At 32.4% G+C, this 25,121-nt stretch overlaps 2 protein-coding genes across 6 annotated transcripts in view; both read left to right on the top strand.

The window, feature by feature from the left end:
- Positions 1-3,360, top strand: part of LOC148615515 (exocyst complex component 2-like) — a 51,603-nt gene extending 48,243 nt beyond the window's left edge. For 3 of the 5 annotated variants that reach the window (XM_088581784.1, XM_088581786.1, XM_088581785.1), the window contains 2 exons: positions 1,850-1,906; positions 2,927-3,360. In XM_088581784.1, coding sequence (XP_088437910.1) covers positions 1,850-1,906; positions 2,927-3,026 — 157 coding nt within the window. In that variant the 3' untranslated portion in view covers positions 3,027-3,360. The remainder of the gene's footprint in view (positions 1-1,849; positions 1,907-2,926) is intronic. The other 2 variants (XM_088581782.1, XM_088581783.1) reach the window with 1 other exon arrangement.
- Positions 3,361-11,529: 8,169 nt separating this feature from the next.
- Positions 11,530-24,065, top strand: LOC148615514 (DNA replication factor Cdt1-like). Its single transcript, XM_088581776.1, has 10 exons — positions 11,530-12,122; positions 13,159-13,272; positions 15,199-15,407; positions 16,991-17,188; positions 18,423-18,562; positions 18,829-18,944; positions 20,745-20,933; positions 21,963-22,079; positions 22,511-22,712; positions 23,098-24,065. The coding sequence occupies exons 1-10, from the start codon at positions 11,553-11,555 to the stop codon at positions 23,247-23,249; spliced, it is 2,007 nt and encodes a 668-aa protein (XP_088437902.1). The 5' UTR covers positions 11,530-11,552; the 3' UTR covers positions 23,250-24,065.
- The last annotated feature ends 1,056 nt before the right edge of the window (positions 24,066-25,121 follow it).

Here is a 25,121-nt window from a genome sequence, read left to right as displayed (position 1 = left end):
TTTTTAAACATTATACAAACACCAGCATGTCTATTATTACAGTGACTGAATATGCAAGTATTACCCCATTCACTTCCCCATTGTTCACAAACATAAACACTACTTATATGGGTCTCTAGAAAACATACAATGGAGGTATTTTTACCTTTTGCCCAATCAAAAACATCCAATTGTTTCTTTTCCATTGAAAATAGGCCCCTTACATTCATGGAAAATACAGTTACATTACTATTCATATTCATAATATAACTCACAATATAAATGCAATATGAAATAACATTGCCAATGTTTTAGTCCAAACAAAAAAGAAAAGTGTAAAATATAATCACATTCACACGACTCACAACCCTTACCAAGATGATGCTTGTGAAAAGTCATAACTTTTCTTGATAATTTTGCTATGCTTTTGAAAATATATTTGATATAACACATTATTCAATAAAAACTTGATACATGTAAATAAATAAACAAAGAAAAAAAAAAAAGAAGAAGAAGAAGAAGAAAATTATTGATAAATAAGAAAAAGTAAAAACAGTAACTTGTCAAAATTCTTTTTTAAATGTCATTATATTCTTGTCTAATTGGACTTAAAACAATATTTTTCTATATACAAATGTACCGGTGCCTTGATTTATTTATACATTCCCATGATCTGAAACAGGCTATTTTGCTAAAGGAAAACACTATTATGGGAATATAATAAAATGGAGAGTTAAGCCTCAAAGGGCTAAAGAATAATTGAATTAACTCAAGTCAGTAACACAAAAATATTTATATTGCCATCTTATTAAATAACTTTTCACCTGGATGTTTGATAAAAATTTCAAAATTATAGTTTGAGTTATTTCCCTTTGTATAATATTAACTACATAAAAAAACCCAAATATATCAGTTCTTACTTTTTGCCTTTTAACTCAGCAGACTTCTTTCTAATCATCTCATTAAAATTGTCATATGTAGCATTGATCAGGGGTGTCTTTTATTAATACCATTTGCTACATCATTGATCAGGGGAGTCAGGTTTTGATACCATATGCTAATCATTGATCAGGGGAATCTGTTATTTTTTATGATATGTTACATCATTGATCAGGGGAATCTATTATATATACCATATGCTAATCACTGATTAGGGGAGTCCATTTTTATACCATATGTTAAGGGGTGTCTTTTATTAATACCATATGCTACATCATTGATCAGAGGAGTCTTTTATTAATGCCATATGCCGCATCATCTTTCAGGTGAGTCTGCTATTTAAACCATATGCTAATCATTGATCAGGGGAATCTTATTTATACCATATGTTACATCATTGATCAGGGGAATCTGTTATATATACCATATGCTAATCACTGATCAGAGGAGTCCATTTTTATACCATATGTTAAGGGGTGTCTATTATTAACATCATTTGCTACATAATTGATCAGAGGAGTCTTTTATTAATACCATATGCCACATCATTTATCAGGTGAGTCTGTTTTTGATACCATATGCTTTATCATTGATCTGTGGAGGTAATTATATAAATAAGCTATGGCATTTATCTGGGAGGTATTTACATGTATATGAATATACTTTAAGATTGATCAATGGAGTTAGTTATATAATTATGCTTTGGCATTGACTAGGGGAGATATTTATGTCATATGCTGCATCATTAATCAGTAGTAAAACAACGGATATGTTGAAATGCAACAAATGCACCAGTGTGTAGCCTAGGAAGATATCTATATCATGTATATATAATGTTTTTCATTTTGGTAGTTATTTATAATTTACAATAAGGCCTTTATTTTATAATAGTTAGGATATGTGTTCATTGTCAATGCAATCTGTTTTGTAGTTCTTGTTTTAAAGAAGCTGTTGAGTACCTTGGTAGTTTGAAACCTGAGGAGAAAAAGTAAGGATCAATGTTGATATGTTTAACTAAATTAATGTTACATGTTACTTTAATGTGTTTAGTAACAAGTTTTCTGATTGGTTAGTTCTCTTTGAACAACATAGATTTTTTTGTTCTGGTATACTAATTTAGTAGTGTGATGTCATTAAAATAGATTAGTTTACAATCCGTGATTCAAATGATCCCAAATTGAATAACGTTTTTATCAAATATCAAATCTTACTTTGTACTAAAATAGCAATTCATGTAGAATGAACTGCCCCAGATTTCGTTATATTCCATAACTTGGTGCAAGAATTCAAATAATCCTTAACAACATATTTTGAATTCTATGGAAAAGCCTTCTGCAACTTTTTATTTTCTTGTGAATCACATCTTGTGAAAAACAGCTTGTTCATTGAGTATTAGTTTTCATTTTTGTTGGTTGTCCCACCCAGCTACAAGTTAAATTCACATCAAAATATATAACTTCTATTGAGAACATTGATGCTTTTGTGAAATCTACAATGTACCAATGAAATTTAGATAAACTATGAAAATGATACCCACAAATAGAAGTATTTTAATGGTATATTACAAGTGTTGATTTGTTTTCATTGACTTACCATGCAGACGTATCAGTTGTCTCCAGTATTAACCTGGAAGCCCGGGTAATTTTTTCGTTCCACAAGTTTCTCTCAAATATAACCCCGAGTCACCAGTGTGTCTTCTGTCTTTTGATTGGCTGAGTGAATGTGACGTTATTTTATTTACTTTATAAGTTCTAATATTCAAATTTAAAAAAAAACAACAATTAAATATGTCTTTCAAATTACTCAAAGTATCTTTTGATACAAATTCACAATAAATAAGTTAATTTAGATAATTTCATCTTGGTTTTTACTTTATTCCATAAGCGACAATTTACACGTATATTGTGCATATCCATTGGTGGTGACCTGAGTCTATATTTTAGTGATCCTAGGGTCGCTTATGATATTGACCAGGGAACCAGATTATCTCCGATATTTTATATTTTAGGTTGTTGGAGGAGTTGCTGAACAAGTATAAATCACAAATGAAGTACCAGACGATGTGTTTCTATGGTGACAGTTTACTCAGAAATTCAACTGCTGCCTAGATTTTGGTTTTATGGCAAGAGTTTAATGAACTTGACTTTTACCGTATCTATATAACTGCCATGTAACTGAACACAAGACTTTCTTCATTATTCCAGAGAGAAAGTTGTTTTTCTGTGTTGTTACATTTCAGTTTTAATTTTGTAATAGTGCTTTTGATTTAGAAAACAAATTTATGTGATGAAATTTATTGTTTGTTACTAAAGCAGTACGAGGATTAGTTTGTTACTAAAACAGTATGAGAATTTGTTTCTTACTAAAGCAGTATGAGGATTAGTTTGATTGCTTTGATGCAAAAATATGTGCAATACTGTGTTTATAAAAATGAATAATTCATGTTTTGTGTTTATTTCCATCCCCTCGTTTTGTTGAAGGTGTAATCTGGTGGCAGGTTTTTGTCATTTCTCTGTTTCCAACATAGAAAAGTTCAGTGTTAACATTTTATGAAAGAGGAGAGCTTGGATTTTCATGCTTGATACAGTTTTTCTGGTTATCAGAAACTCAGTTTATTTACAAATTCAGTAATGAATGGCAGAATATTTTTTTTAAATACTCACATTTTATTTTTTTGCAATATTCAGACATAGATATATCTGACATTTTTTACAATGTGAAATTTGACTTCTGTAATATTGAAAATGCAGTTATTATGATTCCAAGTCAGCTGCCTCATTTCACAAGCACCACAATAATTTCTTAATTTACTGTGTGTCATTTTCAAATATTGTCACCACTACAATTCAAAGTATGATTGTCAGAAGTTTACAAGTTTGATTACAAATGAATGGTAGTATTAAGGCAGATACATCAGAATGAGTAACCATCACAGATCTAAACACATCAATAAAATAGCACAAGAAATACTCAGTTTAAAAATACCATACGACTTTATAACAACCTAACTAAAATGACAACTATTGACTGGTGGATGAAATTGGGATTGTTCACAGAATCTAATGGATTTACTTTGATATTTTACTTTAATGGTCAGATGAATCTGACAGAATAGTGGAAGAAATTTATATTGTATATTTCTAATAGTGGAATTAAATCCATGCCCATTAAATTCACCAGTTGTTCTGTTTTTTTTTTTTAAATCAGATTGTTTAGATTTGATTGTTTGAAGACTTCTTTGTTGCCACCTTGGATTGTACTGTTTATATCCTCATCACTTGTTTCTATTTAAAAAAAATAAATTCTAAAGCTGCTTCAATATTATTTACACAAACAATGTTCTTTGGCATTTGATATAAGAATAGGGGAACGGTATTCTTAACATTAAGTAAATCACCATACATGCGCACTCTTAACCACAATGATCTAGAAGTTAATAATAGGGGGTTTGATCCAGATATAAAAAACAGAGGTTCAGGCTATCATTTGATTATTTTCAACAAAATTTTGGACAAGAATAACAAAATTTTTCTAACAAGACTGGTTTCCAATACCCTCTTTGATCCGTCACTAAACTTAATGATTTCAAAGATTTAATCACCTAATGAAGCTGGAATCTTTTATTACAATCTATTCTCCCCTTCATATAAGTTAACTTTTTTTTTTAATTTACCTTCGTATGAAAAGGATATATACATGTATTGGTGCCCTATACATTACATAGTCAAGTAAGAAATGGAACATATTCTCTTTGTAGACAATGTTTATTTCCCAAATATTATCCAAATATGAAGACGTGAAACCGTATTATTATTATTATTTAATTTGGTTGCCTAAATATAAATTAAATCACATCCTATGTGTGAAAAGATGATTAAACCAGCAACTGGAGTGAAAAAAAAAACCTGATTTATGGGAGCATGTAATGTAGCCTTTAACACGGTTGTAATTTAACCAGCGCAACAGCAACACCATTTCATCGAAAAAAAAACCCATTTTTTTTTAAAAACTATTATTATAGATGACTGATAAATTTTAATGGATACACTGAATTCATAAAAAGTTGAACTATGATATGTAAATCTTTTTGAAAACAAAGTATTTGGAGCCCCCCCCCCAAAAAAAAAAAAAAAAAAAAAAAACAACAACAAAAACAAAACAAACAAAATAAACAAACAAACAAACAAACAAAACAAACAAAACAAAAAACAAAAAAAAGCAAACTATACATACGTATAATCACCTCATGGCATATATTGGATTGTGAAGAAATGCATTTCAACCGTAAGAAGAAACAATCTATGAATTCATTCAATTTTTGTACGCCCGTCAATTTTGATGGGATGGACCACAGGGACTTGAGGTCTTGACTTAGATCCATTAAATGGACAAAAATTGTACTGAAATGCTGTTTTTATTATTTTTTATATTTTACTATCAATTGGTTTTTTAGCGTATGCCCATCAGGAGCGGATTCAGGCGGGGGCGTGGCGGGCGTGCTCCTCCTCTAAAATTTGCAAAGTATGGGTTGTCAGGGGTAGATTTAGGAGTTTTAGGTTGAAACTTTAATTTCTCGCTAATTTTACTACAAAAGATAAATACATTGCACCCACTATAGAAGAATAATCCAAAAAATTAACCTGGACCTAACTCATGACCTCAAGTCCGTGTGGGGTGGACTTATGGTATACCAGTGTCCGTCCGTTCGTCGTCAACACTTCGTACATCAACTCCAAAACGCTTTAAGCTTTTTAAATTAAACTTCAGTCAATTGTATATAATAATAGAAGAAAGCTTCCTTAAGTTTGACATTAACATTGAACATTTAGTTTTAAGTTATAGGATTTTGTGCATTTGAAGAATGTGAGTGGTTTTCGCGCTATAACTGAAAAACGCAACCAGCAAATGCCACAAAACTTTAGGCTATTCTTTGCATGGTCATAGGCTCCCTATCGTTTCCTATAGAATGAAATTTCACATTTTCGATTTTTGGCTCTTTAATGAAAAAAAGCGGGGTGGTTTTTCTGTTTTTGCGCTCTAACTAGAAACACGCTTTCAGGAAATTCCACGATAATATTGAGGCATTCTTTGTTTCGTTGGACATAGACTCGATCCCCTCGTTTTTTTAATAACATTTCAATTTCACATTTTCTATTTTTTGGCGCTTTTTCATAAAAGCGGAGTGATTTTTTTTAATTATTTTTTTTCTTGGTTTTCGCGCTCTATTTAAAGAAAAATTATGTAGCAAATGCCCCAGAACTGTGACATATTTTTGTATTCATGGTCATAGGTACGGAGCCCTGTTAGTCTCACAGATATAAGAGATTGTAATTATAAAAGTCCAGCGCTGGTGATTCAAACTCCAGTGCTGTAGATTAAAAGTCCAGCGCTGTAGATTAAAAGTCCAGTGCTGATGATTTGTTTAAAGTCCAGCGCTGGACTTTTTAAATAACAATCTCTTATCTCTGTGAGACCAACAGGGCTCCGTACATAGGCACCATATCATTTTCTCTAACAGTTCGCTTTCACGTTTTCGATTTTTTGCACTTTTTAATGAAACATTTTCGTTTTTGCGCTCTAACTAAAAAAACGCTTTAAAATTCAGCAAATACCACAAAACCTTGAGATATTTTTTGTATTCATGGACATAAGCACCACATCGTTTTCAATAGAAGTTCGATTTCACGTTTTCGATTTTTGTCACTAGGGAGATGTTTTTTCCGTTTTCATGCTCAGCTGACGGGCGTGAAATGAGCTAATACGCGGCTATTTATATTTTATAGTTTACTCGAATACACAAGTGCTCGAATAAAACATGTAGTTAGTGTTAACTCATGATTACCATACAGTAACCTTAATGCCATGTTTATCAACAATATTTTACTCGGGTGTTGTTAGTCGTTATACATTTATTTTAGTTAACATGCACAATTAATTAGATCGAGTTTCCAGTTAAAAGAAATGCAACAGGCGGATCTAGGATCCGTAATTTGAATTAAAACTGCGAGGCAAAACAAAATGAGGGGTAGAATTTGTGAAAAATAAAAATTTCAGGCTAATTTATGTCCACATTTTATGGGGCGTACTCCCAGCATGCCTTTCCCTGAATCTGCGCCGGCCTCGGCATTGTAAGCCTATGCTCTGCCAACTGCATTTGCTAAAACTACTTCACTAACGCAGGTGATAGAACGTGGTATTGAAATATCGATGATCGGTAAAAAAATCCGAACCCTGAGCAGTGTAGCAATTCAAATACGTCAAATCCAAATACATAGTCAGAATGCAAAAACAGGAGACAAAGATGATCTACATACACAATGTAGCAAACCAAATAAAAAGATTGCATACAAAAACTCAAGGTGCTGAAAACAAGACGCAACACAAAAATAAATCTAAAACACTATAGCAGCATGTACTCCCCCCCCCCAAAAAAAAAAAAAAAAAAAAAAAAAAACGGGAGTGACAAGATAAGCATGTCCTGTTTCACAAGCAGCATCCGTCACATTGCATGTGAGTGTAATCTGGTAATAGCCTAGCAACAATAATGAAGCTCCCCGACACGAGTCACAAAGGAGTCCCTTAATAATAATTCACATTTGATCATTATGTAAGTAAAGTGAATAATGTGGAAATATCCCAAATATTGATAAAATTGAAGATAATCAAAAATCACCACAAAACATGGGACAATATCAACTACATATGTAATATAACGAGAATGGATGTGAGGAAACAAAACCGTTCACGATAATGGTTCCCATCATATATAGCTGTCTCCTTTGCTATTTTTGGAAAAAAAAACTTATAAATAACTAGTTAATCAGCTGGCAAATTCAATTCCTTAGTAACAATTGAATTAACTATGTTGACCAAGATGAAATTCATATCCATCCTTACGGATACATGACACGAAGCAGAAATTCCCCACTAGCAAGACTCTTTAATGGTTGTGGGCTACCAGAAATATAAAATTACACTCTCAAATAGTCTTCTTAAGTCCGGAAACGAGCAGAAAAAAGAAAAAACAAGTAAACAAAATAGAGAAGCGCAATGTAAAAAAGGAAAGTGTTGATGTTAGGGTAAAGTTCAACGCTACATCATACAAAAACATGGAATACTCTAGCCTTGACCTGTTACATATAATAATATCATAACAACCACTAATAAAGTAAAGCATGAAGTAAATGAAACAAAATGATAAAAGCTCTACGACTTTCACGTACGTAGCCCAGTGTATTGTGTTGTGCTAGTATATTAGGTCACATAGCTTTTATACCTTGGTCATAGAAATATTTTCGTGTTTTCAGAAGGGAACCACTTCTGGCAAAATATATACCAACATATCTCTTATTCATTCTTTTTCATAAAAAAATTCAAGTTTTGTGGAATTCGTCCACAAGAAAATATTAGAACTCTTCTCTATTTATTTTCAATTGCCAATCTTCACAATAAAAATAGATGTATTATCTTTAAACAATCCCAATTTCGGGAATTTGATACATCGCATCTACACCAAATAACTTGAGACAAAGGATACTACAGACACTGTAAGGTCAGCCTCATATCTTGACCTACACTTAGAAATCGATGGTAAAGGAAAACTATTGACCAAACTTTACGACAAACGTGATGACTTTTCATTCAGAATTGTCAACTTTCCTTTCATCTGTGGAAACATCCCTTCAGCACCTGCGTATGAAGTGTTCATATCACAACTCATGTTATGCCAGAGCTTGCCGAAACTACGCAGACTTTTTGTATCGCGCTAGAACTCTAACAAATAGGCTTCTGGAACAGGGTTATGTTGCTACAAGATTGAAGTCATCACTACAGAAGTTTTATGGTCGTCATCATGAAGTCATGGATCGTTATATGGTGTATCCATCTGCACCATGAAAACTGATTTATTCAACGGTTCATAGTTTTCCTTTCCTCGTTTGTCTACCCCGGACTTGACTTTTATGAGCAACTCGGCGGGTGTTTTTAGAAAAGCAGAGGACGTTTTTACCCTACCGGTGCACCTGGTCCATGCTCCCAGTTTTTAGTGGAGTCCGAGTTGCTCATTTGCTTTTGTGACTTTTTATGTATGATTTTAGTTACTTTACGTTCTTTTTTGTGTATGTCTGTTTTCCATGTCCGGTCTTTGTCCCTGGATTGCATTCTTTTGATTACCGCTATAACCTTGGTTCCCTTGATTACTCTTACCCAAATTTAACCCGGATCCAAAATCCAATCAAATCACTCGTAATAGAAACTCATCAATATAACTTACAAAATGGCTACATACACGTAACGTCATTTTTTTCCTCTAAAGACTCTAAACAGAATCCAGTTATCATTTTTGGTCATATTGAATCATTTGTGACATCTTACAACTATCAGTTACTCGTATCATTGCTGTTTCGTGCCCTTATAGTGAATTACTTTCTCAAGGGAATGGGACTCATCGACCGTAACTGTATGATTTATTCTAAAACTTAAAATTATTATTATATATACTATTAATAAATTAAATACGGATGGTCACCCCTTTGCTTGTCGTAGAGGTAAGCTGTTTCGATTTCATACCGAACAATATAGCAGAATACACACCTAGATCCACAGTGCATAGATCCGTTTGGTAACGAAATATAGCGTTGACAACGGGTATCTCCTTTACCGTTGTCATGTACCGAAATCGATAAGTACCGAAATGACAATAACATTGGATATCACCCGGCATGCAAGTCTTCCAAAACAAGATTTAATGACATGTTAACAAATATAATTATTAAAATGTTAATTATTCGTTCTATTTATTGATATTAATAAATGATTTATCAACATGTTAATAATTCTTCTATTTATTTATCAACATATTAATAATTCATCTATTTTTGGTATAAATAAATCATATGCATATGCACATGTTGATAAATATTTATTAACATTTTATTAAATAATTTTTAACATGTTATTAAATATTTATTGATGTCAATAAAAGAGGAATAAATTCCACAACGGCTTGCCATAGAAATATGCCATGTGGCAAAATCAGTCATTTTTTAAATATTAAATATAAAAAAAGATATTGATTCAATTAATTACTACACACTGAAACAATGTACATTCAGTGATTCATATACTATACTAAAGATTATCACTAATTTTTTAGATATTATTTTTTCTATCAAAAAAAAATTTATTTCATAACAAATATCTCTTCTCATAAGACATAACATTTGATTAATACTCTATTTACATGTATACCGCTACTATATATGTTACTCTTTTATATATCAATTATATGGGCCTTTGCCAATTATTGTAATTGTGTTTGTGCCAATAAAGAATATTAGTATTAGTATATTAGTACTACAAAATGATTTTCAAATATTAAAAATCGTAACTGAATATGACAAATCCATTTACTAATATTAGAAAATCAATTTCTTATATTAAAAAAGTGTTTTGTAATATTAGAAATCTTATTTGTAATATTAGAAAATGAATTTGTAATATTGGAAAATAAATAAGTAATATTAGAAAATAAGTGTTTTTCAATATTCAAAAATGATTTTTTAATATTTCAAATTCATTTTCTAATATTACAAATAAGATTTCTAATACATGTATTACTAAATCAAAATTTGTAATATTAGAAAATGAATTTTTAATATTAGAAAATGAATTTGTAATATTGGAAAATAAATAAGTAATATTAGAAAATAAGTGTTTTTCAATATTCAAAAATGATTTTTTAATATTTCAAATTCATTTTCTAATATTAAAAATTCATTTTCTAATATTACAAATTTTGATTTAGTAATACATGTATTATAAAATATCACACATTTTGTAATATTACAAATTGAATTTGTAATATTAGAAAATCACTTTGCAATATTGCAAAATCAGTCACATTTTTTAATATTACAAAATGATTTTCTAATAATAAAAAATCGTAATTGAATACGACAAATCCATTTTCTAATATTAGAAAATCAATTTCTAATATTACAAAATAATTTTTAATATTAGAAATTCAATTGAATTTTTAATATCAAAAAAGGATTTTTTAATATTAAAAAAGGGTTTTGTAATATTAGAAATCAAATTTGTTATATTAAAAAATGAATTTGTAATATTAGAAAACACTTATTTTGGCTTGCCATAAAATAGCTTATACAAAGTTTCGTAAACTTCAAAGAAAATGCTTATAAATCAAATGCGGTTTGGAATGATTTGTTAAGTGACTCAGTAGCAAACAAAAAACAAAAAAATACCCAACAAAAATCAAAGACAAAAAAAAAAAACAAAACAAAACAAAAAAAACAAAAAAAAATAATAAAACAAACAAACCTTTTTGCTTTTGTGATAATAAACTTCGGAACTTTACGAATAACTTCTACATTTTGTTCAGTAAATAGATCATTTGAGCCATACAACAATGCAGTAATAGGTACATCAAGTTTGTTAAAAAAATTACGCAGCATCAGTCGATTTCTTTTTAGTAAGTTTTTAGTATGTTGTTCAAGAAGTATGAACAGGGTATATTTGGTGAGTTGGGTGATTTAGTTAGAGAGGTACGAAGAGACTTGATGTTTGCTAATTGATCACGTGACAAACCGCGCGAAATCAGAACAACAACAAAAATGTCGCAAGCCCATGTCACTGACTTCTTCTCCGCGAGAAAAAAGACGAATGGTGCCAATCCGTCGAAACGAAGAAAGCTCCAAGAACAAGAAACCACTATAGCTGCATTTAGTGAACAGCAGACTAATTTAAAAGCTCCATCAACCTTCCCGGAGTCGATTACTGACACTCGGCCTGAAAACGCATTTTCAGTAAATTTGCCCAAAGCTAAATCTACCTCCCGCTCGTATGTTAAAAAATCTTCCAAAAAAGGTGTCAAGTGCCAGACATCTAGACAGAAGTCTTTGAAGGATTTGTTTGGATATGAAACATCTAAAGATGGAAGAAATGAATATCGACAAGCCTTGCAAATGGAAGAGGTTACATCAGCTTGGGATGAACATGATGGACCAATGCTGACACCCAGCAAACGATCTAAAAGTCCTTGTACTGACTCGGAAGTCTGTCATGGATCAAAGAAAAGGAACAGATGTGGTACGCAGAAAGCTGAGATAGAATTCAATCCATTGAAAGAGCATGTTGCTCGACAGTCAAATTCCAAAGTGAAGAAACAACTGGATTTGATGCAGGTATACCTAGACCTGTGGTTTTTTAAATTTCTGGTGGTTATTTTAATTAGATTTACTTTCTAATTAATGTGTACTTTTTTCAGTCATGTCCGTAGCAAACCAAATATTGAAGCATGCTTATAATTAACCCCTGAGAATTTGAATCCGGGTCATTTCGCCCCAAATCCTGTTGGCTCCCTGAATCGTTTCACCCCAATTCCCATTTGCCTTGGGTCGTTTTGCCCCGGTTATAAATTTCCAGATGCTTTCATGTCACGGTCCAGGTCTTCGGATGAAACACTTAATTCCATGGTGCCGCTTACTAAACACCTGGTCACAAGAGATACAAACATCTGACATAATGGATATGAAAGAGTATGAATGCAAATCTTCAACACTCGCCGTATTTTTACTTCTGAATTGTAGGCTTTGACATGGCTCAGGAAAACACAGGCTTTGGAATTCTTGTTATTTTGATTAACTGAAATCAGCTTCCAAGCTAAGGACTTGACTTCAAATGATAATTTGAAACGAGAATTTGTATATATTCTGATTCTTAAAGAATGGCAGTGAATGCTTGTCCATGCACTCATTGATGGGGGCCTCTACAGGCTAATTGTCCACATATCTAGTTCGAGTCAATAATGATGTATGGAATTGTGATGGAAATGCTTCATTTAAGGAAGTAATATGGAAATTGTGAGAAATTCCTTTCTTTATTGTGAAAGTATGCATTGATACTTATACAATAAAAGTTATAAAGTCGTATCTGACCATAGAACTGTAATTAAAGAGATTTGCAACTACATGTAACTGAAATTTCACATTAACACATTCTGGGAAACAAGATCTCAACTTGACTTCAAATTATCATAACTAAAACAATATTGCTTATATTGAAATAGAACCTTTAGTTTCCTCTTTTACAATATCTTAGCTTCATAAATCATAATCAGACCCAAAATACATTTTTAAGGTTTAGGAAATTACTAATGTACATGTACACACTGCAGGATTTGTACAGTAATTAATGATAATTATTACATGTATATTTTAGGAAGGAGAAGTGTCCTCTAACACTCAAGATGTTCAGAAATTAAGTGAAGTTCCTATGTCTCCTAGACTGAAGAAAACCATTGAAAAAGTTCGTCAGCTTGGAAGCACAGAAAAAGTGAGTATTTTTTTTACAATATGGTCTTTCAGCCAGAGACTTGTGGCAGAAACTTTAAGAGAGTTATTTAGCTCATCAGGGGAAAAGATTAACAGTCGCCCAATGGTGACTAGAAATGTGCCTAGGCGACCATTTTTTTCTATTTTAGTAGCCCAGCTGGCAGATTGCAAAAAAACAAAAGTTGCGGCTCCAGTTCTTATAATACAGAAATCGTTCATAACTTCCACTTGAGGTATTTTGTAAAATGTGTCATTTTGTGAGGGTTTTCACCAATGAACAAATAGTTCATACCCTCAAACAAGTATTTTTACACACCAAAATTTTGTCCGAAAAGTCTGGGCTAATTGATTTTATAGTTAAGTAGCCCAGGTGGCCACTGGCCTCAAAAAGTAATCTTGACCCCTGGACTCGTACAAAATTATTCAACCTGACCAACTTAAGATAAGCAGGTCTGACATTTTCAACCCTCCAGGCAGTCTGAATGTTCAATAACAGAGTTTGACCCATCTATTCATATGTAATTTTCCTGTTTCTAGTATTTGGTCAGATCCAGTGATTTTTCTACCTTTTTGGGATCAAAGTACTTTATGTCACCAGTTATTCACTGGAACTTCTGTACTATCTGTACTATTTCTGAACACAAAAATATAGTCCATATGTATATCATTGATAATCTCATTTATAACTTGTTATTATGTTTCTAGTAATTGTTCGGCTTAATAACATTTTTTTATTTCTTCAAATAAAACTTGAGTCTTGTCTTCAAATCAACTGAAGATTTTAGGGCTCTCATTTTTTGGCCTTGGAAAGATGTTAAGTAATAAAATTTCATTTAGGGAATTTAATTCTTTCAGTGCTTTGTCAAAAAACATTAAAAGTGTTAAACATGTTCCATTTAACACACTTATCTAAGTAACCAAGTAAAATTGGTGGGAAAAAAAGGGTTTAGTTTTGGAAAATCTTATGTTCATGAACATTATTTACCTCAGCTAAAATTGGTTTTATTTGAGAATAATTACAGTATAGGATAATTGCAGTTCAACATGTTTTTGAAATGTAATGTAAATTATCTTATAGACAGGCTTAAATATTTGGGGAAAATGTGAATAGGAACAAAGTTGATGTGAAGTTGGATACTGTTTAACTATTGATTACAGTTTATACTTCAGAAATCAGTAGTAGAGTCTGACATTTAGTTTCTACATTCTGGGGAAAACTGATCTAAATGATATGGGAAGCACAAATTTGTTCTACATCATGTCATCTTTTAAAGTTTGTTCATGCTTCAATTTTTAGAGTCAAGTAACAGGTGACCTTTTCAGAATCCCGAAGTTTTTCATCTTGAATAATATTTTCAAAATCATGAACGATGAATTCTGATTGGCTGATCATAAAGGTCACTAGAACAGAAAGTAGAATGGAGTGTTGTTAGATCCAACATGCAGTGACTGAATGGAACAATTGATAGGTCTAGTTTTAGTTGATTGATGAACAATGCAGGGCACTACATTCTTGTGATTATTATGCAGTGTCTGTGATCTTACATGTAAGAACTAAAATTTAAACACAACAATATTTCCCAAGGTCCCTAATTTGGAGAGGTATCATAAATGGAGCAGAATTACTGCATTATTTACTGTTTATAAAATCAAAACAAAATTTTGTCCAGACAAAAATGTAGGTTTCATAGAATTTTATTGGGTCAAACAAAACTTCTTACAGTGTCTGACCTACATGCATGTCAGACAGAATAGATGTTTCCCCAAACTCTTCAAGCATGCTAAACTCAAAATCATAAAGGTAATTTATACATTTTTGGTGAAATGCTAGTAATGCTTTTTTGATTCTAAAATTTTTGTTACATTGGCTTATGCTACACTTTAAAATGTTGTTGCTAAACTGTTTGCTTTGTTGTTTTTTTTGTAGAAATACACTCCTGAAAACATTAAAGAAAAGTTAAAGAAATGTGGAAGATTAGAAGAAATAAAAGCCCAACTTACTCAGATGAATAAAAACCTGAAGGAACTTAAAAAGACACCATCAGTAGAATCACCCAAACTCAATAAATTTGATTCTGTTGTTATTGAAAAACCTGAAGTTAAAATTCAAGAAGAACCAAGAGTGGCCTCCCCCGTGTAAGTGAAGTTTTGAAATACTTGTGTAATAAAAAGTATTGACTGCGTGAATACATGCAGAGCAAGGGCCCGAAATTTTGACAGCCCATGTTGGACATTTTATCAAATTTCAGCAGACATTCGTGTCAGTCTTTTACCTGCCTAGATTGAGAATAATCTTTTAAAAAAAACCTTTTTGTAGTTATTAAAAGAGTTTGGTTTCGACCACACATGGACGTTCTGACATGTAAACGAAACCTTGTGTCTCGGACTTTTTCATCACATCGGCAAACAGCTGAAAACTTCCTAGTTATAATGTTGATTATTTAAAAATGAAAATCATGAATACATTTTGTATAATGATTTGAATGGGTTGTTGACTTCTGTATTAAAAAGATTCCATCAATGAATTAATATTAACAAACTACGACTGATTCATAGTTTCAGCACCATGTGCTTTCATTACCTCTGAAAGATTGGCTGGAAAACAGATTTGTCAATCTTTTTCTTATTAAATCAATTAAAAAATGTATGAAAATTCTCTGAGTCACTTCAATTAATTCCTATATAAAATGGTGCTGCACGTGTATCGTTAATTTAATTATGCAATCAACTAATCAGTTGCAGGTAAAATTGCAATTACAGATGGCTGCACATCGGCCAATTAATATTAATGTACACCTGTCATATAATGTCCAGTAAACAATTAGGAGACAAGTAGCCAGGATGTTTTTAAAGTAATAAAACCATGCTGACTGTAATTTATAAGGGTTGACAATTTTTTTTATGTCTGATATTGGAAAATGGTTGTTGGACATTTGCAACATTTGTTGGTCAATGACCGGCATTTTGACCATTTCCGGATCCTTAATGCAGAGTATTTGTTAAGTTAAATTTGCCATTGCTTTGTATTTTGATTAGTTTCTAATACTACACATGTACTTGCATTATAATTAATATACAGTACTGTAAAGTTGCCAATTAACTCAATTAACAGCACTACGGAGTTATTCTATAATTGAAATTGGCCATAAAACTAATTATAGAATGACATTGTTCACAATCTGTATCATTCTTCAGGAATTTCTTAAAATTAAGTTCTTCTAGACATGTAGATATGGTCCACTGACTTGATAACCTTCATAGGGTTTTAATGATAGAGAGATATATTACTTTAACCAGAGTACCTTATTTAGGCTATAATTGAATACTGTACCTTCAAGGTGTGATAACCTCTTACATGTTGAATTTATTGGTAGAAGGGGGGTCTGGAGACACCTCAGATTGTGACCACTCTGCCAATAATGAGTTTGTTCAAATTGGTTCTTAGCGTTTTATTCTCTGTATGATGCATTCATGGTGTTAGCAGGTTCAAAGTTCATAGTGACAGTCTGTGACAGCCTATGTTTCTGATTTCATCACTAAAATTCACGGCAAAGTTATTTATGAAAATGTTTTCAAATATTCATACAATAAGTTCACCAATTTTTGAATCAAAACAAGTTCCAGAATATTTTATTGGTGGGCCAAGTAGTTTGGAATTCCTGTATTCGGTAAAAGTACAATGTACATTTTTACGAGTGATTATTTTGTTTTACTTTTAGGAAACCAAAAGCACCTGCATATGAGAGATTCCATTCCCTGGCCACCCCAGCTCCTCCAACTCTTTCTTTACCTTACCGGTACAAATTACTGGCAGAAATGTTCAGGAACTGTGATACAGTAGTTAGTATGTTGAACAACAGGGCTGAAGTTTGTACCTTCTCCAAACTAAAAGCAGCTGTACAGGATATGGGCAAAAGGTAGGTCAAACTAATGAAGTATATACAATCAAAAAATTGTAATATCTCATTTTCTATTTTAGACTCCCTGACATAAGTAGACTATACTCGACGTCACATATAGTCCATTTTTGAATTGAAGCTCGACTTTTTAAACTGTCGTGACTTACAGATAGAGTTGTCTCTTTTATTTAAACTGACAATAGTTTGCATATATGCATGACGTGTTAGTACCAACGAGTTGCTTATTGGCCTTAATCGTGGGTAACAAATCCTTACGGGAAAATCCCATACTGATATCTGCCATGTTGGTTTTTACGGGACGATTTGTTTACAAATGAAGTTCGTAAGTTCCCGTCGAAATTCCGGTGAGAATTGTCTGTTGATCAACTTCCCGGTATTGTACGTTGTTTGTGTAGAATAAATCTGAGATGCCTGAACTAACGCCGAAATGCATTCTGGGTTGTTTCGTTTTTGGACAAACCATTTAAACGTAAACAACATCTCCTAGCAACCCGATCACTGTATGCATGGCCGACTATTGACAATGTAAATATTGGGACCGAGCATTAAATCTCACCGGAATTTAAAGATTTATTGTTTAGGGAGAAGTCATTTGGCTAAACGAATGAGCAAGTCATTTAAGACAATTTAAATTGTGGTAGGTGTCAATAAAGCAGTAGAAAATATTTGTATTCAAATTTTAACAGTATCTCATTTATGTGACTCCAAGTATAGTTGTGTTCATCAGTTAAGAAATGATTTTCTTCTCATTTGATTTGGAATACTGTTTGTTACTGCTTGTTTGATCTGGAATTATGTTCTCCTTTGATGTGGAATTCTGTTTATTACTTCTCCTTTGATATGGAATTCTGTTTGTTACTTCTCCTTTGATGTGCAATTCAGTTTGTTACTTCTGATTTGATATGGAATACTGTTTGTTACTTCTCCTTTGATCTGGAATTCTGTTTTTACTTCTCCTTTGATCTGGAATTCTGTTTGTTACTTCTCCTTTGATCTGGAATTCTGTTTTTATTTCTCCTTTGATCTGGAATACTGTTTGTTACTTCTCCTTTGCTATTTTTTGTTTGTTTACTTTAACTTCCTTTTCACAACTTTCCACCTTTTTATTGGCTTCATAAAATTATGTCTGGATCAGGACGTCAAGTTGTCAGTTAATCAGTGAAGTTGACTTAACTTTAAAATTTAGATTTAGATTATTTCATGTTCCTTAAAGTGTACTTTTGTTTTTCAGAAATTTTGAAGAGAAAAACTTGGGACAGATTAAAACTGTCAACCCAGAGGCTTATACATTTAGACAAGAGAAGGGCTTTCCTGCTTTTGGTCAGAAAACCAAAGGTTATCAACTCACTGTAGAGGCTAATTTACATAATGGTTAGTTACAATATGCTGCTTTATTCAGTTTTTCATTAAATGATTTTTTATCTATGGTAAACTCATTTAAAATCTCGGCAGTCCTTCATGAGAATGATTTGAAATTCATTATAAAGCTTCACCTGGGTTGTTGCACCATACGAAAATTTAAGGCAGTGGGGGATACCTTAGAACTGTTAGCTGTTTTAGCCATGTTACTCTTCAAACAGTTGTTATTTGGCAGATTTCCACATACAAAATAAAAAAAAATATTTTATTGTTTGTAGATGAAAGCAAAGCTGCCAATTACAAGACCAAACAGACCTTTACAGCCAAACATTTGTTGGAGAGAAGAACTGTATTCTCTAACAAACTGCTAAATATAGTTAAAAGGTATCATAAGGTATGTAAAATAAATCTACAATTATATGAAATGAAACATACAGCCTAATTTCAATTTGAAGGTTTCAAGTGAAAGGTTACATTAGGCTGCACAGACTTTCAAAGTTATTCTTTAAAGGTTTTACAAACATTTGTTTATATAAAACATGGTAAATAACAAAATAATAATGAATTCAACTCGGTACCCTCAGTAAAATAACACGAAACAGTAATAAACAAGGCACCCTAGTCTTGATTTCATTATCTGTGAAATTCTACTCTTCATACTTTTTTAGCTCACCTGGCCATAGGCTTTGTGAGCTATTGCCATCACTTGGCGTCCGTCGTTGTCGTCGTCTAACAATTTTTCAAAACTTTTCTTCTCTGAAACTGCTTGACCAATTTTAACCAAGCTTGGTATGAATGTTCCACAGGGTATCCTGCATAGAACTGGTATGAGGATTTTTGATCCGTCGAGAAAAATGGCCAGCATTACTAAAAATAGAACGTAGGGGTCAGACAGTAGTTTTTCGCATATATCTCCAAAACCGTTAGGGTTAGCCAAATTCTGACATGGGATCAAAGTGTTCAGCATGATGAGATCTATCTGCGGTCAAATTTTCATTTTAATCTATTAAGCCATGTTGGAGTTCTTGCCCTTTTTCAACGTTTTTTGCTATTTTAATGTTATTTCATTCAAAACTCTTCTCCTCTGACAACACTTGACCAATTAGAACCAAACTTACGATGAATATTCCTTGTGGTATTGTGCATAGAACTGATTTGGCGATTTTTGATCCGTAAAAAAACATGGCCACAGTTACTAAAATAGAACATAGGGGTCAGACAGTAGTTTTTTGCATTTATCTTCAAAACCGTTGGGTTCAGCCGAATTTTGATGGGGGGGTAAGAGTGTTCAGCATGATGAGATATATCTGTGGTCAAAATTTGGTGAAAATTTGTTGACCCATGTTGGAGTTATTGCCCTTTTTGGACTTTTTTGCTGTTTTTAATGTTATTATTTTAAAAAAACTACTTTACAGAATTCAATGAAAGTTGTTATTTTTGTTGTAAAGGGCATCCTAGACAAAATGACCATTTGGATTTTTGATCTGTTAAAAAGCATGGCCACTGTTGCTAAAAAATGAACATTGGGGTCAGACAGCAGATTTTGTATATATCTCCAAAACGGTTAGGTTTAACCAAAATCTGACAGGGGTAAGAGTGTTCAGCATGATGAGATCTTTCTGGTCAAATTTTTGTGAAAATTTGTTGACCTATGTTGAAGTTATTGCCCTTTTTGGACGTTTTTTCTGTTTAAGATGTTATTACTTTAAAAAATCTTCTCCTCGGAAACTGCTCTACAGAATTCAATGAAAGTTGACATTCTTGTTTCATAGGGTATCCTTAACGAAATGACTGGTTTTTGATCACTGAAAAAACATGACTGCTGTTTCTGAAAATGGAACAATGGGGTCAGACAGCAGACTTTTGCATACATCTCCAAATCTGTTAGGTTTAGCCAATAGCTTTCAATTGCTGCAATGATCCTTATTATAAGGCTTACAAATGTGTCCAATGAATCAAATGGAGTCAAAATTGTCTGACAACTCCTTGTTAGAGTTATTGCCCTTGAAAGGCAAAAATTTAGCCAGGTGAGTGATTCTGGCTCCTGGGAGCCTCTTGTTCTTTGTTTGTTGCCTGAATTGAAAAAAAACACTCTTTTAGCTTCTGCCAATTTAAATTTGAAAAAACATTCTGGTTTGAGTTTTCTCTAGTCATTGCAGTGATTTGAGTTCGTGCAAATGTTTGTCTTTTACAGGAATTTCTTGCCAACCTAGATAAACCATTAAAGGTACCAGATGATAAGATTACAAGATGGCATCCTAAATTTAGATTGGATGAAGTTCCTGATATTGAACCTTCAGATCTACCGCAATCTCCCAACATACATGTGTACCAAACTGCCAAAGATGTATTGGAAAATGCCAGAGGAAAAGTCCTGCCAAATGTAAATGATGTTTATAAAACTGGGTCTAGGTGCCAAATGAAAATAAGGACAAAATCTTTAACATAACATATTTACTATAAACCCATCATTTTGAAAGTTTAATTAGACTATTTGCTCCATCAGAGTCAAGGAATTAAGACGAGATATATTTTGGTAAACTGAGTTATAATTTCATTGAAATGCACTGAAAATGAACATTTCAAGGGCAGATAACTATTGTCATAACCTAATATTTCTTACACTATTAAAAAATTTCTGATCATATCCAGTGATGCAGAGATCAAAAAGTGGTCTTTTCAAATAGAGAAAGCATCTTTGAATGAAATTACATTGTCAGATTGGTATATTTTTGACATGCATGTTTCAGATATTTCCCATTGTGCCTGATTTTTTTTTTACCAAATTTGAAGTATGATCAATTTCTATTAAATAACCATTTGTACACTTAATTATCTTTACCCGTGCAGGTCCGGGTGTTAAAAGAACAGGCCTGCAGCAGCGCTAAGCTTGTCGTAAAAGGCGACTAAATAGTGCTCAGAACCCTAGCCGGGGGCTAGGGCGCTCTGCCCACAGAGCAACTGGGATGTGTGCCCTAGGTGGTGGAATGGGGTACCCCAGGCGTGTTACATGCTGGGGTTGTCAGGCAATAATATGGAAAACCTGACCGCAAACCATAGTGGTGCACCATGTTGGGAAAGATGCCACGTTCCTTGCACCTTAAAGAACCCTACTGTGGTATTCTCCCGGAGTAGGAACCATAGGGCTCTGCCGCAGGAGGCTAAATTGCCCGACCCTACCCACCTCTCCCTATTTCCAGTGGCAATCAAAATTTGTCGACCCTATTGTCCTTGTGTCCCATCCCTTTTTCATTTCATCATTATTTCATGTTCATTTTATCATCAATTTCATGTTCATCGTCTGAATATAGCTGAAATATTGCTGCTCGGACATTAAACCCCAACAAACCAACAAACCAACTTAATTATCTTGATTTTCAGATTAAATAAAACTCCCTTTTCCAACTTGCAGGTAGAAAAAGCCTTACAGAATGTTTCTAGTAAACAGGAAATATCCACTCCTTCTAAAGAACCTGCTGAAAACAAACAGAGTGAAGTAAAGGGTATTCCACAGACACTGCTAGAAAAGGTAGGTATTTATACTTATACGGAATATAACTTTTGTAACTTTTTGTAACTAGGAATGAAACTTGTGTAGTGGTATATCTGTTATGGATGTTATCTCTCTGCTTATTGTAGTATGTGTCAAGAGTTTGAAAAGTGCATTTGTCAATGAATGATATAAATCCAAATTATGAAAAAAATAGGGATTGCTCTATAGTTTATTACTGTATAAAAATAATATCAGTTTTGTCTTAAGCTTATGTAGACATTTGCTTTCTTGATAAAATTTATTAAAATGTTGTTGTCTTGTATAATTTCTCCTTTAAGATCAAGTAAATGCAAAAAAAAATAATTAAAAGGTACTTGCATGTAATTGTCCAAACAAAAAAATACATTACATTAACAAAATAAAAAATGCATTATTAATATATAGAAATGGGTATATTTGTTTTTCAGATCCGAGCAAAAGAAGCAGCTAAGATGGAAGCCGCCATGATGAGAAATCCACAGGAAGACAAGAGGCAGAAGATGTTACAGAAACTTCCAGAAATGATGAGGATTCTAAGGGCGGTGTTTGTTCAAGAGAAGAAACCAGCATTACAGAAATCTGATATTATCACGAAAGTGGCTGATAGCTGTAGGTCCGCTATTGCCATAGGTATGTGTTGCACTTCACGTTTCCAAAAGCTCCTCAAGTTTTCCCTTTGAAAAATACACTTCCTAAATTTGGAAAATCAGTTTTCAATGAAAGTTTTTATGTTAGTCTAGTTTTCCATATCCAGATTTCAAATTGTCCCCGGAGACTTAAAAATAAAATTCCATGTCAGTTTAATTTTACCCATTTCGTTATTTTTCTTGTTTTTAATCTAGTCTTGTACCTGCACAATTGACAGAATTGAAATAGGAAAAAATTATACTTCACATTATCATTGATACAAATGTTCATTTAATGAGTTTTGTATAAAAGTATTTTTTCCTTCTTTCTGTATGGATTAAGTGTTTATCCTTTATGTTTAGTTTATATAATATTTGATTTGAAACAGTTGATGTTGAAGCCCATGTAAATTTGATATTAGAAGTTCTACCTAAATGGTTGACACAGGTGGAGATCAAGAAAGGAAGATACATTAAAATGGACAGAACACAAGAACTACAGACACTTATCAATCATGTTAATAACTTAGCGAAGAAATAAACAAGTGTTTTAATCACTAGTGCAATTGTACATACATTTACTGTTTTTTATGTCCATACATTGGTTTAAACTGTCTTGTTGATCATATTTATGTGTTTGACATATTATAAAATGTAGAAAAGTAGCCAACATTTATGATAATTTTTACCAAACTGTATTCAAGTTTATTCAGATTCTTAGTCATGCAGGTTCATGATGCCTAATTTTTGTTGCATGTGAAAACAATTTGTCCTGATGATATTAAGAATGTACTCAAGTGATTTCATTATTCAGATTCCAGCTGTTTATATGATGTTTATTGATCTAATGTGTTCAACAAAAATAGATATGATTCTAGTCCACCTTTTTTTCAACATTGTATATGCACATTTTTACTTGTAATATGTGACTTCCTATTTTAATTGTGGTTGGTAAATGTTTTAATATTTGATAATTATTATGTTCTTTTGTATGTAGATGTATTTTTTCACTAGATATTTTGAGTTGTACAGGTATATATGTCCAAAGATCATGGTAGATAAGTCAAAGAACTAGTTTATATTTTTTATTTTATTTATGTCTGAACAACAGAAAACCAAAGTATTAATGGGATTTTAATATCTTGCTTCAGGAAAAGTAACTTTTTTTTCATTAGTTTTGTTACTTCCTTATATATTGACATTGATAGAAACAAATCCAGGAAGGAATCAGGGAATTATGGGTATTTTTTCTGTTCAGATAAATCTTTTAAAAACAAATAATGTAGTCTGTAAAAGTTGAAATAAATTGTTGACATATTTTTCTTCTCTTGCTATAGATAAATGCCAGTTTCAATTATCTTGCTTGTATATCAATATTAAATAAGAGTTTTGTGAAGCGCAGCAGGATATGACTGCAGAATGTAGAACTCTGTTCACTTGGGGCAAGTATGGACACATTAGTTTTAGACACACTTAAGCAAAGGGACTTTAGTTCATTATGGACACAATTTGTCCTCTCAGACACAATATAGCACAAAATTTAGAATTGAAATAAAATATTTGAAAATGATATAATTTTTTTTGGGTGGGGACTCTTTGACCCATTCTGACTCGAAAATTGAATCTGAAAAAAAACTTTTACAAGGAAAAAAATATTTAAAATTGGACCAACAACTTAAAATTTGATTTTTTTTTCTTTTTTGGCATGGCCCAACTTTGTACCCCATTAACTCCCGAAATGGTTAAAGATAAGTCTACCCTGTGAAAGATAAGCCTACCCTCTTAAAGATAAGCCCACCCTGTTACTGATGAGCTACCCTGTTGAAGGTCAGCCACCCTGTTAAAGAAAAGCTACCCTGTTAAAATTTTTAAAACCAAAGTTCTAAAGAGGCAGATTGACATCTAAATCATAAATATTGGATCAGCAATAAGCATTTCCTATCAATTCTAAGGATAACGCACATTTTCCTCATTTCCAAAAAAGAGGTGAAGCAAAAACTTGAGCCCTTCAGCTATGTCCCTCAGAACAATGTGTTAACAATTTTTAAAAATCTGACAAGTTTTACTCAAGTTATCGTAAATAAACTAAAGTTAACACACCAACGATGATGACCTGGTGATACCATTACCCCTGCTTAAAAAGCATAAATTCAAACGGCCAGTATCATTCTTCTGTACATGGCTGCCTTTGTCCTAGATTTAACTTTTGTTTATAAGAGCGTTACAAATATTTTTGGTAAACTAATGTTGCAGTTTCGTATTTCAGCTGTGAGATGCTTTCTCCTAGAAATGCTAAAATTTTTTTACCTGCATCACCAACAGTGAAAGGTGGCCTAGTAGCTGTGTGCCTTTATTGACAGTGAGAGGTTGCCTAGTGGCTATGTGCCTGTACCGACAGTAAGAGGTGGCCTAG

This window comes from Perna viridis, chromosome 5 (assembly GCF_037379345.1).
Source record: "Perna viridis isolate PV_CMFRI_1.1 ecotype Kerala chromosome 5, ASM3737934v1, whole genome shotgun sequence".
NCBI lineage: Eukaryota > Metazoa > Mollusca > Bivalvia > Mytilida > Mytilidae > Perna > Perna viridis.
This window is presented reverse-complemented; position numbering and strand designations above follow the sequence as displayed.